At 37.3% G+C, this 14,423-nt stretch overlaps 2 protein-coding genes across 2 annotated transcripts in view; one reads left to right on the forward strand and one right to left on the reverse strand.

The window, feature by feature from the left end:
- Window positions 1–25: 25 nt before the first annotated feature.
- LOC145779463 (large ribosomal subunit protein eL21-like) lies at window positions 26–7,587 on the reverse strand. Its single transcript, XM_082591058.1, has 5 exons — window positions 7,540–7,587; window positions 3,627–3,786; window positions 2,651–2,742; window positions 1,640–1,790; window positions 26–145 (listed from the first exon to the last, which is right to left on the reverse strand). The coding sequence occupies exons 2-5, from the start codon at window positions 3,774–3,776 to the stop codon at window positions 56–58; spliced, it is 483 nt and encodes a 160-aa protein (XP_082447184.1). The 5' UTR covers window positions 3,777–3,786; window positions 7,540–7,587; the 3' UTR covers window positions 26–55.
- Window positions 7,588–12,376: 4,789 nt separating this feature from the next.
- The window catches only part of LOC145779698 (uncharacterized), a 39,395-nt gene continuing 37,348 nt past the window's right edge, over window positions 12,377–14,423 (forward strand). Inside the window, exon 1 of the mRNA XM_082591334.1 lies at window positions 12,377–13,382. Within this exon, the coding sequence (XP_082447460.1) occupies window positions 12,377–13,382 (1,006 nt within the window). The remainder of the gene's footprint in view (window positions 13,383–14,423) is intronic.

Below are 14,423 nucleotides of genomic sequence, written 5' to 3' on the forward strand. Positions count from 1 at the left end.
GCCCATGCAAAAGGCGACGCATGCGTTTACAATAGAATCGTTTATTTCCACACAATTACGCAAGGAAACGCCATGGCACAGGTTCGACGAGTTCAGGCTCCACCCCTCTTGATTTGACCAAATGACCCGGTCTTGGTTGTGCCGGCTGTAAGACATATAAGAATAATATTGTTAGCACTACAACAGGGCGTGCAACCAGTTGGGCCAAGAAGCCTTCTCGATCCGTGGATCAAGATTTCCACAATATACCTTCAAATACATAAAGCTTTGGTAGAGAGTTTGCTTTGTTGAACCATAGCGAAATAAAACAGAGTAACTTCAGCGGGTTTAACATGATGTATTACATACACAAATATAACATAATTAAAAATAAACTCTAACGTTTTCGACACGTACGTGTGTCCTCATCAGGAATTACATATCTGCAATATATATACTGTACATAAAATGAAAATTGTAAGGTAAATTTGACTTGCACTATAACTGTATACTAACGACACTCCAGACTGAAAAGCACAAATTGAGCGAGTGACACAGGAATGATTACAAGTATACCGTGGAAAACAGATCACATAAGGTGTAAACTACAGGCATTTGACAAAACAAATTAGAACACACACAAGAGGAACGATGAGCCTCAGGCGAATAACTGCCGGTGAGACGGATTATCACGTTTGATTCTTGAAGCTTCCATGATTTTAGTCTGAAATTCAGATCTGCCTCGAGAGATGATTTTAAATTGGTCAATCGAGACATTGTCAGTGCACGTCTCACAAGAGGCGATGTGCTTTTTAATCGCACTTTTGGTTAAGTTTGGTTTTAAGTGCTCCCCGGCCCTTGTCAACAAATGTCTGGTTGACATACCAATGTATGTCTGGTTTGCGTCACGCAAACAACTAAATTTATACACAACATTCGAAGAAAGAGCAAAGGGGTAGGTGACTTCAAAAGGTTTGACTTTGTAATTAAAATACAGTACTACACATTCAAGAGATTTCAAAAGCGCTAGATTCTATCGATTCGACAGCTGCACCCCTCCCTCACTGTACTCATCAATTGCATCAAGATTTGAATGCATATAGGAATCTTTATCCTCGATGTGAGAAAGCTTCTTTTGAACTTGTTCCTGGCAGTTTCGCCTACTTAAAGAGGCTTTGAGCCACTGACGCAGGCCTGGTCACCGTGATTTGAAACATATCAAATTTGCGACTTCTTCAGCCGCTGTATAGAACACTAATAAGCATTGATAAAGGTGATCTGCATTGTTTTGCCAAATACATGTGTATTGACTATCCATAATAACTTAGAAGCTAGTATGCCACTTTAACATGACAAAATTTTGCCACAGCCAACCTCGAAGTAATCATAAGCTAGGTTTTCCGTGACGTGGAAAAGCAGATGATACACAGGAAATTTAGGGCAAGGAAATAGTCTTTTCAATGACCTGGGTTCGATTCCCACACCAACCATTACTCTTCTGTAATTACTAACGAAGTTCAAAGCAAGGATTAACTCTCTGGATGAGCGCTAGAATAGTCACAATTGGACGGTAGCGTCTTATAACATGACTGACAGGTTGACGGTGTCATTGGGATCTTGCAGAATTTCTTCATGTTAAAGTGGCTTGCAGAAAACTTACCAATCTCTTTAGGGAAACACGAATTCCTTGCGCTTTTGCCTCTGCGCGTTTCTTCTCGTTTTCATGCACGCGATCGAGGAAGGCGAGACGAGATCGTGAATGCTTTACATGCTCGATTCTGACGTTGATACGCTTAGCAATGATTCGGCCCCTGCGTAACACACAATTCCAAAGAGGTCAGCTTCGCTTATGTAGTCCTCTGATGGGTGCTTACTTCAGTTACATCACAAGTCACTTAACACTTGTAGTTGGTGAAGAAGAGGATCACAAAATGAGGAAAAAGCAGTATGATGCGGCGACCGATTTATCACCACTATAAACAATTTTGGTTATCACTGAATAACTTTCCCGATTTCCTCATTTGGTGATGCAAGGATTTTTAATTCTACATAACATGTACAAAATAGTAATGCTGAAAAACCAAAGCACGAAAAATGTTTCTTGCATCTCGTATCACAGGGTAGCCTATAACGTAACATTAATAATACATGAATTTCTGCACAGAAAGCTGCTATATGCAAACAATATTAGAATAACACAGGGGTCTCAGGTAAACAGTAACCACCCGTCTGTAAGCAATTTGTTACCAGTTCTAGAAATTGCGATTATTACCAACCGGGCCAGTATTAAAGATCTATTATATTTTATTTTCACTAATTAGTAAAAGTTTGTTGCCAAAAATACTCAAACCAAAATAACCAAGAATTTTATAAAGCTTTGTTCCAAAACAGCAAAAATGAACACAGTGCGAGGGTGTTATTGACTGCCATAATTTCAAGGCAAGCAGCTTCATGAGTGATTGAACAAGTTGTAGTGAATGACAATGTACAATTGTACATGCACCAAACATGTGTTTTATTGAAGGCCGGTGCACAAAATAATGGCTGCCTTAAGCCAGTCTGTAGTGTAACTGCATCAACATTTCAATCAATTTTTGCAACTGACTCTACTCTTTGAAAGTAGAAGTCTCCATTAACACAAAAACAATAATTCATTTATCACTGCACTTACTTCACTTGTTTGTTCACAATAACACCAACAGCATGTTGAGTAACGTTGTAGACACGTCCGGTTTTACCATGATAACATTTGTGGGGCATACCCTAAAAAACAAAAACCATATTGTGATAAACTAACAGTAACGCCTGTAACCGGATGCAACCTAGTTCGTACCCTCAGTTCGTACCCTGAAAAGATCGAGGGAAAAAATTTAAAAAAGCTGAAGTCGCTGATGCAGTTTCTGCAAACATTTTAAATTTTTCCCTCTGAAAAGATCGAGAGAAAAAATAGCACAAAGCCGAAGTCGCTGATCGCAGTTTCCACAAACAAACAAAAACTCTCAGGATCATTACCGGAAATTTTAAAATGTTTGCGGAAACTCCGATCTCAATCCTAACCCTTTTAAAATGTTTGCGGAAACTGCGATCAGCGACTTCGGCAAACTTTTAGGATCATCATTGGAAATTTTAAAATGTTTGAGGAAACTGCGATCAGCGGCTTAAGCTTTGTTCTATTTTTTCTCGATCTTTCCAGTTTGTTTGTTTGCGGAAACTCCGATCAGCGACTTTGTCTTTTTTTAAATTTTTTCTCTCAATCTTTTTCTAACCCTAATCCTTTTAAAATGTTTGCGGAAACTGCGATCAGCGACTTCGGCTTTTTTAATTTTTTTCCCGATCTTTTCCTAACCCTATTAAAATGTTTGCGGAAACTGCGATCAGCGACTTCGGCTTTGTTCTATTTTTTTCTATCGATCTTTTCAGGGTATGAACTAGGTTGCATCCCCTGCAACTTACCAGCAGAAAACCAAAAACCCCACTTAGTAAACAATATTATACCTCCTCAAATGAATCAACAGATTGGTTGTGTGCAATGTACAACAAACTACTTCAGTCATATTTCCAAATGATTGCAAACAGGGAGGTTTTTTATGGCAGGCATTCTAGTCCTGTTCATTTTTAATTCAATAAATAATTGGATATATACTTACTTTTTGGACAGCACCATCACCCTTGATGTCAACGATATCACCTTTCCTGTACACTGTCAAATATTTTTTTAATCCAATTGTTCCCTTCTTGCGGAAGTCTTTAGAGAACATATACCGCGTTCCACGGCGTAAACCTTTTGTGTTTGTCATCTTTTAGATTCTAAACATACATTAAATTTCTTAATTATTAAATATAGCAGCAACAAACAGAAATAGGTTGCATTTTGCTGGAGTCAATGAGGTAGTTTAACCACTATAGTCAAGTGGAGTAAAAAAATCTAAATATTAACTGTGGGGTATTGGGGTAAATAAAACTGTGGGGTATTGGGGTAAAAAAAACACTAACCGATTTACATCTAAAACGAGTAGATACTCACTCAACTTTTTTAGTTTCTGTTTAAGTGGTCGCTGGTGAATACTTTGTGGGGTAGAGGAAAAAGAATGAATTTGACAAATAAGTTAAATAAAGTAACTGTGGCCAGCGAAATTTAACTACTATATCATATATACTGTTGGAAAAAGCAGGAGCATACTGGTACATGATGACTCAACTTTATTAAATAAAATTGCTACTGAATCATTCAACAGCACTGTTACAAAGAACACAAATTTTTGAATGCTTTTATATACCAATCAATCTTATTTGTTTCAAACGGCCTGCAAGACATGTTTAAACTAAAAAGTAGCTACAATCATGTATAACACCTCGGATGCAAGCTGGTTTGTACCCTGAAAAGATCGAAAGAAATTAAGAAAAGCGGAAGTCGCTGATCGCAGTTTCCGTAAACATTATCCCCTGAAAAGATTGAGAGAAAGATAGCACAAAGCCGAAGTCGCTGATCGCAGTTTCCACAAACATTTTTCTTCGCTTTTCGCTAACCCTAACTTTAACCATAGACTAATCTATGCTCTAACCCTAACTGATCGCAGTTTTCGCAAACATTTTTCCGTAGTTTTTCGCTAACCCTTACCCTAACCTATGCTCTAACCCTCGCTGATCGCAGTTTCCGCAAACATTTTTCTGCAGTTCCCGCTAACCTTTACCCTAACTCTAACCATAGAGTAATCTATGCTCTCTAACCCTAACCCTCGCTGATTGCAGTTTCCGCAAATATTTTTCCACTAACCCTAACCCTCGAGTTGTTTGCGGAAACTCTGGAAACTTTGTTGGATACTTTGCCGGCTCCTATTCTAGAGGGAATGAGTTCGATATTACCCGGAAGACTTTTTTTTTAACTAAATTTTGACCCGAAGTGCATTTTTGTAGTCGATTTTTAATTTGAGTTGCATTACATTTACATACCATTACCATTTTTTTAAAAGAAGCATTGTATATAACTAACTTGTTGAGAGCAAAGATGTAATGCTTTGTTCGGCAAACACGGTCACATCAATCAATCAATCATTTTATTTTTAGTCATTAACGCGTCCGGGACGAAAAAGATACTAACTACAAAAATCGATATAGACCTACCAGCACGTAAATGAACAGGAAAAGGTGGCAAAACCTTGAAAGGTTTAAAACGTGCCTGAATGAAAAATTATGTAGTAGGCTATAGCCGCTATAGGCTATATCAGTAGTTAGCACGGCCACAAATGAAAAATTACCCAGAGAAATTCTCAAACTCCAGCAATAAAAAAACTCTAAATTTATTACTCACATATGAAAAAACATAAAAAATTAGGTTGTAGGCAACTCAAATTAAAAATTGACTACAAAAATGCACTTTGGGTCAAAATTTAGTTTAAAAAAAAAAAGAACGCTTCCGGGTACAGTGGGTTCACCAGCCTGCGGACATCGACTGTTTTTCATTAATAACTGCTTTTATTCTTCATGTTTCCATCTGTTTTTTTGCAAGTACTCTCAGCGGTGCTTTAGTCATTCACAAAAAAATGAAAAGTTTTGGTCAAAAAGCAATCATTCTAAGACGACTTAACCAAATTTTCCGATAACGCAAGCATCTTTTTTTCTTGAAATCAGTTTTTACTCATTTTTGCATTTCCCAACATTATACAAAATCCTCTTGGCAAAGCAACATGATTTTTGCACATAAAACTCTTCAATGCTTCTTATCACTGATGCGTGAAAATGGGGTTTCCAACTGACAGTTATGACCGTGCCACATTTTAAACTGATTGTCCTGCTTTGCTATCATACACCAGGGATATCTAGAGAAGGGGATATGAAGGCTCGCAGCGATTGCCTTATTCTCGTGACACTACCAGGGCGGTAGTTTGTAGTGCTTTAAACATGTGGTTCTTTTTAAAATTGTAGAAAGTGTTGTAGTGCAGCTGGTACAATGAGCTACACAAGACAGTTAGCAAATGTTACGTAGAGCATATTCAAAGAATACTTGTCTACAAAGACAGTTGAAAAGTTGCGAGTAAGCTGCTTTTTTTAACAAAGCCTTTGCAGTAGGCTAGATGTAAAGCAAGTATATAAGTAGTTGAATTAACAAGCAACCATGAGCATGCTGTGACTATCCAGGCCTGATGCTAATAGCGCAATGCAAGTTATCATAACAAGATTTATTAAACTACTATCGGTGCCAATTGTCATTTTACGATAAACACAGATTATTTACGATAAACAAAAGCCCTTCTATTGTCAGACGTAATAAAAGCCTTCGTATCCCCTTCTTTAGATATCCCTGTCATACACGCTATAACGTCCGCGATTTGTCGCTTCTACCTTTTTCTATACCTCTGTTATGTTTGTCATGTACTGTTTTTTGTTGTGATGGTCAGAACTAAAAACAAACTAAACTGAACAGCCACAAAAATGCGTAGCCTAACGATTCAGTCGCGTCGGGTTAGAATTAAATTTAAAAAAAAAAACCTTTTGGTGGAATCGAACTCATATCCTTGCGAGTACAAGCCAGGCAAAGATTGCACGCGCCTCTGATTTACTTGGCAAAAACAGTTGAATTTAGAAGTTACCATATGTACCGTATTTACTTGATTGTAAGCCGCCCTTGATTGTAAGCCGCATGTGATAGTGTTAAAAATTTAATGTAAGCTGCCCTTAAATGTAAGCCGCAAATACTGTTATATGATCTTATAATTTTACAATATAATTTTGAAAACCGCAAGGTTGGCAACCCTGACCATAAATAAAACTGACAACTCCTTTTTTTCTTTCGAATGCACGTCACAAATGCATGTGACAATTTAAAATGCACGTCACAACTTCACAATTGTCGGCATCAGACAACGCAGTACAGCAAAACATCTATGGCAAAGTCGACAAGGAAAGAGAAAAAATGTAAGCCGCCCTTGAATTTAAGCCGCAAACATGATGGAAAAAAACTTTATAAGCCGCGGCTTACAATCAACTAATCAAGTAAATACGGCACGCACTTTTTTTCCAGCAACAGCGCGCAGTAAAAGCGACGTAAAGATTAAAAAAAAGCATGGAACGGCTGTATTTACGCGCCGTAAATGCAGCCACTTCCTACAATCAAAGAATTTTACAGCACACTGCGGTAATCGGATTCATTTTATCTTTAACAACTTCTGTGATGTCACAAAACAAACTTTAACCACATGCATCTTTGTTTCAAGCATGCTATGTTTAGAACTTGCAGTGATTATTTCTATTTATTATGTTAATAGCTATTTTTTGGTGGTGAATGATTTTAGCTATATTATCTCCTAAGTCCAGGGTCGATGCCATGTGATTGTGAAATCATAACAAAAACTCCTAAAATGGGCTAGCTGTGGTTGAAAATGTCTTACTACATACCGTAGGCTATTACCGCTATGTCATAGATGCTTGATTAAAGCAAGACCAGGGGTTATTAGTATACTCCAACCGCTCAAAGTCCAGAATCATGTATTTTGTCAAATTAAATAAATGCAATTATAAACATTAAAAGAATGCAAGGCTAAATAAAGTTAACAAACCACCCACCTTTAGGACCTGCTAAGAAAAAAAGAACGTGCTAGTCACCAGAGTTGCCAAATACATATTTTATGTTTTGACAAATTTTAAAACTAAAAATAAAAAAGGAGAAGGAGAAAACTTTTATTTTGTCTGTTGCGAAAATAGTACGGTACAATTATAAACAATATGAACAAAATAGTACCATAACAATCTAGGACAAACAAAAAGCTCTTAAAACTGTAGCTAATCAATTTATTCCGACGAAGTTGCGATGTGAATAATTTTGTTGGCTCAGATTCACAACAGTCCATATTAGCCTACATGCTGAAACAAATAAAGAGCAGATAAAAAAAATTCAAACCTAAATTGGTAGCATAACTTAGCCTACACATGTCATCATGCCGTTGATTAAGTTAATGCGAATAAGCGATTGAGAGTACGATAAAATTTTGCTAAATTAAGAGACAAAAATGCATTTTATTCGGTTTTGTGTTTTGGGACCAGGTGTACGAGAGCAAGTGCTCCTTTTGCTGCATCCACTATCAAATTAGCTTGCAATGTAACAAAGGCAAAAAGCGTGTTTTTGTTTAAAATGGGTACTTTAGTATTTCATGAAACATTAACAGATAAATGCCAGATTAACCGAGATGCGCAGTTGTGTTATCTATCAATGGAATGGAATAATACTCGTGAGCCTACAAATTGGATAGAATAATTTTTCAACATTTCAACATTTGGAAACTTCACTCTGCCAACCTCGGTAACCGCCCTGCGGCAAAAACCTCTATCTACAAGTTGGTTGATTGGTTTTAAATTTTTATGCACGAACTGACAAAGCCTTGATTGGTTATTCCTGGTAGTTTCGCATACTTGTAGGCTACTGTAGGGGCTTTTGACGTAGGGCGGTTATCGAGATCGACAGAGTGAAGTTTCGGATTGTTAAGGAGATTGCCAGGGAATTATTTCATCCACTAAGTGCCACAAACTAGAAATTAGCAGCTCTTAGAATGCGTTGCTCAAGCGCACACCCCGAGAATCAGCGCCGCATGATCTTGAAGCATTTTCGTTCACCAAGTCACACGCAAACCAACTAAGCAGTGAGCTATTGGATTGGGGCGGAGTAGGCTATGCGAAACTATCAGGAATAGCCTACAATCTATCAAAGACTTCGTCAGTCCGAAGATTCAAAACCAATCAAACCAAACATGTCGCGCAGAGATGTAGCCTACGTATACGCCGCAAATTCTACGCCGCATACTTGCGGCGTAAATTTTTTGTTTACGCTAACGCTTGAGTTGAGGCCACGTTTTTTGGATAGTTGTCGCTTGAGGCTACGCCGTAAAGTTTTTGCGGTATTTTAGCGCATAGCGTCAACGCATACTTTTTAATGTCTTAGCTGTTGTTTGCATTTTTTTTTTATCAAACTTTCCAAATTTTGAATAAGTTGAAAGAATGTTTTCAATGGGCAAAGACATAAACCTATTGAAACCAAAACGCAGCAAAATGTCAGATGAACACTTTCAGATGCTTGTGTTTCTTCGTGGAAATTCAAAATAATACTTGTTTGTTTCGAGTGGTTTATATACCGTGTGAATGTTTGGCAAACAAAATGCGGTGACGCTGACGCTGCCAACTTTTTTTACAAGTTACGTTGACGCATACGGCGCATGGTTTTTCGAACGTTTGCGTTTACGGTGACGGCGTCAATATTTTTTGTATGCGCGTACATCACTGATGTCGCGTATAGGAGCCACTTCAAGTTTTCTCAAGCTAATAAAAAATTAAAAACCGATAGGCTATATAGTTTTACGCTTTTAGCCTACTGCGCACAGATTATGTTAATAGGCTTTAATGCGCACAGATTATGTTAATATGTTAATAGGCACATCCGTGACAAGAAATAACAGAAAAATACAAAAGTAGGCACAACGTATCCTAAGCAAAGTGCGGGAACATAGCCTAGGCCCTAGGCTACCATCAGCACTACCACAACTGGGCTACATCCTTGAAAGAAAAAAATAACTTACTACTGTAGGCTACTGGCAAGTAGGCTACCGTACCCGTAGCCTACTTCGGTTCACTGAAAATAAATATTATTATCTACATTATAGCAAATGTGCACGGAATAAATGACCACGCAGCAGTTACCTCACGACTAGCCAGGCCCGGATTTAGGGGGGAGGGGGGCAGAGAGTGCAGGTGCCCCGGGCCCTCGACTTTTAAAGGGCTCCCTACGTGGAAAAAGCGTGATTTTGTGTTTTTTTGTTTCTTTCAGCCTTTGAAGTTTTTGCAAAATGCTGTGCAGTGCTGGATTAATGCTACTGTAGACGTAGAGCTGGTTTTTCACCCCGTAGGCGCAAAAAAATGTTTGCACGGGGGCCCCCCGATCTAAAAGTGTCGCGGGCCCTCCATCAGCTAAATTCGGCCTTGCGACTAGCTATTAACTTACCTAGCCTAATTTGACACTGGTTGACCTTATCGGGTTGCCAAACAAAGCACAACATTTATTAAACGTTGCAAACTTAAAACATAAATGAAAAGACTTGTTATTTAAATTTCGAACCTTTCCTCGAGCGAAATAGTTTGAGCTTTCCGGCCACGGTTTGCACACCCCTGAAACTTGTTTAATGTTGTAAACAACGTTTATATTTGCTTTTTTATAGGGATGTATTTTTCGAAATAAAGAGTGTAAACAAAATCACGACATTAATTTTCTTTTGCAACGAATCGAAACCAAAACAAAACATTTTACAATGAAATCCAACAAAAGAGCTTTATAGGCCTATAGCAGATTTGGGTTACTATTACTTTATCTTGTGGTAGCGAAGCAAAATTAGGATAAACTTAGTTCTAAATAAGTTTTATCAATGAACTATGGTGAGAGTAAACCGATAGAAATTTACAATAGCCTAATAATAGCCTAAATCAATTAAAAACAAAAAAAATCAATTGAACTGCTGACAAGGGTCTCAACTCTCAAACACGTTTTAACGTTTGCGTTTTGTCGCTTCTACTTTTTTCTAAACCTTTGCTGTGTTGACGTGTATTGTTTTCGCTATAGCCTAATGATAAAAAAAGCAACAGAATTAAATCGAATTTGTCCACCTCCGTCCATTAACCTTTCAACTTTGAACCTTCTTTCATTAGTTTAGGGGTGATCAAAAGGCAACATGCAAATTTAATCTAACAGTTCATCAAATAAAAGAAAAATAATTTTGGTATATTTTTTATGCCTTAAAAGTTATTGCCATTGACTCGAAGCTTCTTATCGAGACCAGAAGAATCAATTAATCTAAGCAGAAAGGAAAGAAAGTAAGCTAAAACCATGGCGACCTTTATCGCTATATGGCTAAAGCATATCTCTATAATGGGCTAAATAAGTAGGCTACAAAAATTAGAAGAAAGTTTTGCCGAAAACGTTTGAAATTATGTATCTATTTCATTTCTGTATTAATTTTGAATTATGCAATTCAATGTTATTAAGTTGTTATCGATTGTCTGTCTATGGTTTTTAAAAAATATCTAAATTTTAAAACATAAATTGTCAAAAGAGTTCTGTGTCTACTTTTCATGTCAATTTTTAAAAATTTTGAAATGCTTTTATCGCAAAAGAGCCCTATTGCTTTCTAGCTTTTAACTGAAAATTATCAGTTGTGATAAATTTTGTTTCGGAAAGTTTACTGGTGGGCATCAGTGCCCTTAAAAACTCTTCTTTGTTACAAAAAAATAATGCCATAACTGGCCAGTAGGCTAAGGCTTCCGCATAATTCTTATTTAGCCTTTTCTTTTGTACTTGTTTATAAATTCTTCATAAATTGTTTACCTATATCTTTTGATCACTTTTATGTCATTATAGATAAAAATTGTTTCATAATGATGATGAATCGAATGGCGCCCGACGTGACTGTTACGTTTTGTTTATATCTATTTTAATTTTTATCACAATTATGACAAACATTTTTACGTAAACATATTCAACAACCTACTTCTATCCACCACTGTAGGCTATTGCGATGCAGCGACAAAACGGCATCTAGATTTCAATTACCCGCAAACACTGCGATTTTTTTAAATCAGACATTTAAGTAAAAAATTTTGATTTTTTTTCGAGGCTAAATACAAGGAAACGGATTTCAATTCAAACGGTTTGTCAGTTAATACTGCATTAAACTGGCGTACAAGGTTTTCAAAACGCTTTCTCTTTTATATTCTTCACAAAAGTAGTTGGACATGAATGACATATGCCTAACTATGCGGTTTTGATCTTTGTAAATTCTATTGCTTCATTGGGGCTCTCAAAATGTTTCTTTTCATGCTAATTTGCAATCGATTGTTTTTGTAGCAAAATAAATCATTATCAGAATGCATGAGTTTTTAGCAGGTTTGTTTATCCCCAGAGTTTGTTTTTCAACTTCTTCTAATAGTTGCTATCGAACTTTACTTTGGCAAGACTACGCAACATCAAGAATATTGAATTTTCGGACCTTTTTTGACCTGCTGCATGTATGACGTCATTTTCGATAATTTTTTATTATTATTTTAAAGTCTCGTTGCTAAGAGACCATGAATCCTGCTGCTGCTTGACAAATGTGATTCACTTTCCCTTAATTGAGTTAGCAACGAAGTCAGCGCTCAGGCGTCGTGCCGATGCAATTGTTGAGAAGCGGTCATCCATTGTTGGGAGAGTCAGAAAAGAAGTGACAATGGAAAAGCGCGATTTGGTGAAGTTTCAATTTACTGAAGGAGTTTAGCTTCCAAGCTAATTTTTAATCAGTGCAACTTCTACTTATACGCAGACACCTCAAGAAAAAGTCGTCGCCTCAATATCCCAACATCGGACTGACAAGAAAACATTGACTGGAAAATGCAACGCGAAAGCCGGCAAAACAGAGCTTACAGTCACGATCGCAGCCATTCGGCAAAACGTAAGCGACGAGGCGATAGGTCGAGAGTTTTGGGTCCTTTGCCTCCACCCCCACCTCCACCCCCAGAAGAGTACGAACAAGAGCTACAGAAAAGTATTTTCAGACGTTCATTCAGTAGTCCAGGGATGATGCAGGGTGGCAAGTATAAAAAACACGTTGGTAGCACACTAAACTTATCTTTTGCTGATGATTCTGACGTCACAACGGTCGCTTTAGAGTATAATGATGTCACCACTTTGCATGAGAGAGCTACCGCTGTTGTTGCGAAACCGTTAGCTGAAAAAAGAAACCTGGAAAAAAACGCGTTGCTGTCTGAAGAATCGGCGATTAGCGAGCAAGTTTGTGAGGAAGAAATTCCACTTTCCGGCCGAACTAAGAGCCAGAGCTTAATGCAACAGAAATTAAGAAGGAATGATTTAATAGTTATCGATCAAAGTAGTCGGGTTAGTGATAAACAGAACTCGGGCGACACTCTAGTTGAGCAACGGATCGACAAAGCCACGTCAGGTAACAAAATTTTAAACAAGAGAAAAGCTGTCTGCAGCGAGACAATAGCAAGCAATATTTCATCACAGACAAGCGGCGAGAAGAAGTTAGTCCGTCCCACATCCCTGTTCACGCTCGGTCAGCCAAACACCTTTCTCCCGAACTACAGAAAGACTTTTGAAAGCATTGGTGCAATACAGGAATTAGCGGCGCGTCATTACAAAACAGAGTTTAGTATGAACTCCCGTGGGAACGGATCATTAACTAACGGGGGTGCACGCCGAAAAAGACGTCCCCTACCAACAATACCCCCAGATGCAAAACGTGAAGTTCAATGTCGCGATGTTGGGGTTATGACCCCAGGTCACCTGGATGACAGCAGAACAACGCTCACAAACGTCTATACTCCATTGTGCATGACTCCCATAACAATGGGGTCGTATTTGACAAATCTTTCAGGTAAAGTTTTGAGTTGATATCTTTTGCTAATTAAGTAGCCTAATCTTTTTAAACTATTTTTTTTATAATTGCAATTTTTATTTAAAATGTCATACGTGCAAATTTATCTTGATACAACGCAAAGTTCAAAATTGTACAGTATATTGGTCTCTAACCAATTAACAATTTTAACAACCAAAAATTTTCCTTACAACCATTTTTTACAATTTTACAGTAAGCTTGTTTATCGTAGTCTATGTACCAAATAAATTTATATAATTCTAACCGAATATTAGCATGTTATTAGAGTAACACCATTTTCAATATCTGTAATCACTGCTGTTTAAAAAATGAGAGCAGCAAGGTTATTTAATTGGAAGTAGGTTAGATATTTTGGAAGATGATTTTGAGCACCAGTCCCAGTGGAGGTTTATAACTCAATTGTTGTTTTGAATGACTTCCCACTTCAGCCGCTTAGGAACAATTCTGAGTGAGGCAAAGGGAAAAGAGACAACTAACCGATCAATTGCTTGAACATAAAATCGATTTAAATAACTTAAGTTATATGTTGTTCCATACTTTGATTTTTTGGTGTTCAATCAAAACTTGAGTTTATGAAATAGAAAAGACTAATGCTTGACTTAAAACTAGATTTTTAGCAATTGCCAAGCATTGAAAAACAGTTTATTTAAAGATAACAGTTAGTTTGTCAAAAACTTTTTCTGTGATTACGAAATTGTTTCACGCTTTGTCACCCTTTTTGTTAGTTGTACTTTTATTATTTTTTGACAACAAGACAAACTCTCCACCGAGTTTTTTTGTTGAACCAAAACCACACAAAGCCGAGTAACACAACCATATTTAAAACATGTTTACGTTTATTTTTAACACTCACAGAAAAAAAAATACCTTGAAACAAAACAACATGGTTCTAATACAGCCTAACATTTTGTTTGGTTTCCAGCTACAGAAAATATGTTGAAATGGTTTTGTCTGAGCACCTTGTCACTACACGATGTGTAAAAACCTTGTTTTGTGGTAGTTGTCTAAAATCTGAAAGGA

Source organism: Aplidium turbinatum, chromosome 11, assembly GCF_918807975.1.
Source record: "Aplidium turbinatum chromosome 11, kaAplTurb1.1, whole genome shotgun sequence".
Lineage (NCBI taxonomy): Eukaryota > Metazoa > Chordata > Ascidiacea > Aplousobranchia > Polyclinidae > Aplidium > Aplidium turbinatum.

What these genes read in the sequence shown, in the direction of transcription:
- LOC145779463 (XM_082591058.1), bottom strand. Translation starts at nt 3,776, where the DNA reads ATGACAAACACAAAAGGTTTACGCCGTGGAACGCGGTATATGTTCTCT. An exon ending in GTGATGGTGCTGTCCAAAAA is followed by an intron (nt 2,743 to 3,626) that starts GTAAGTATATAT and finishes TTTGTTTTTTAG; the next exon opens with GGTATGCCCCACAAATGTTA. An exon ending in GTGTTTCCCTAAAGAGATTG is followed by an intron (nt 146 to 1,639) that starts GTAAGTTTTCTG and finishes TATGTCTTACAG; the next exon opens with CCGGCACAACCAAGACCGGG.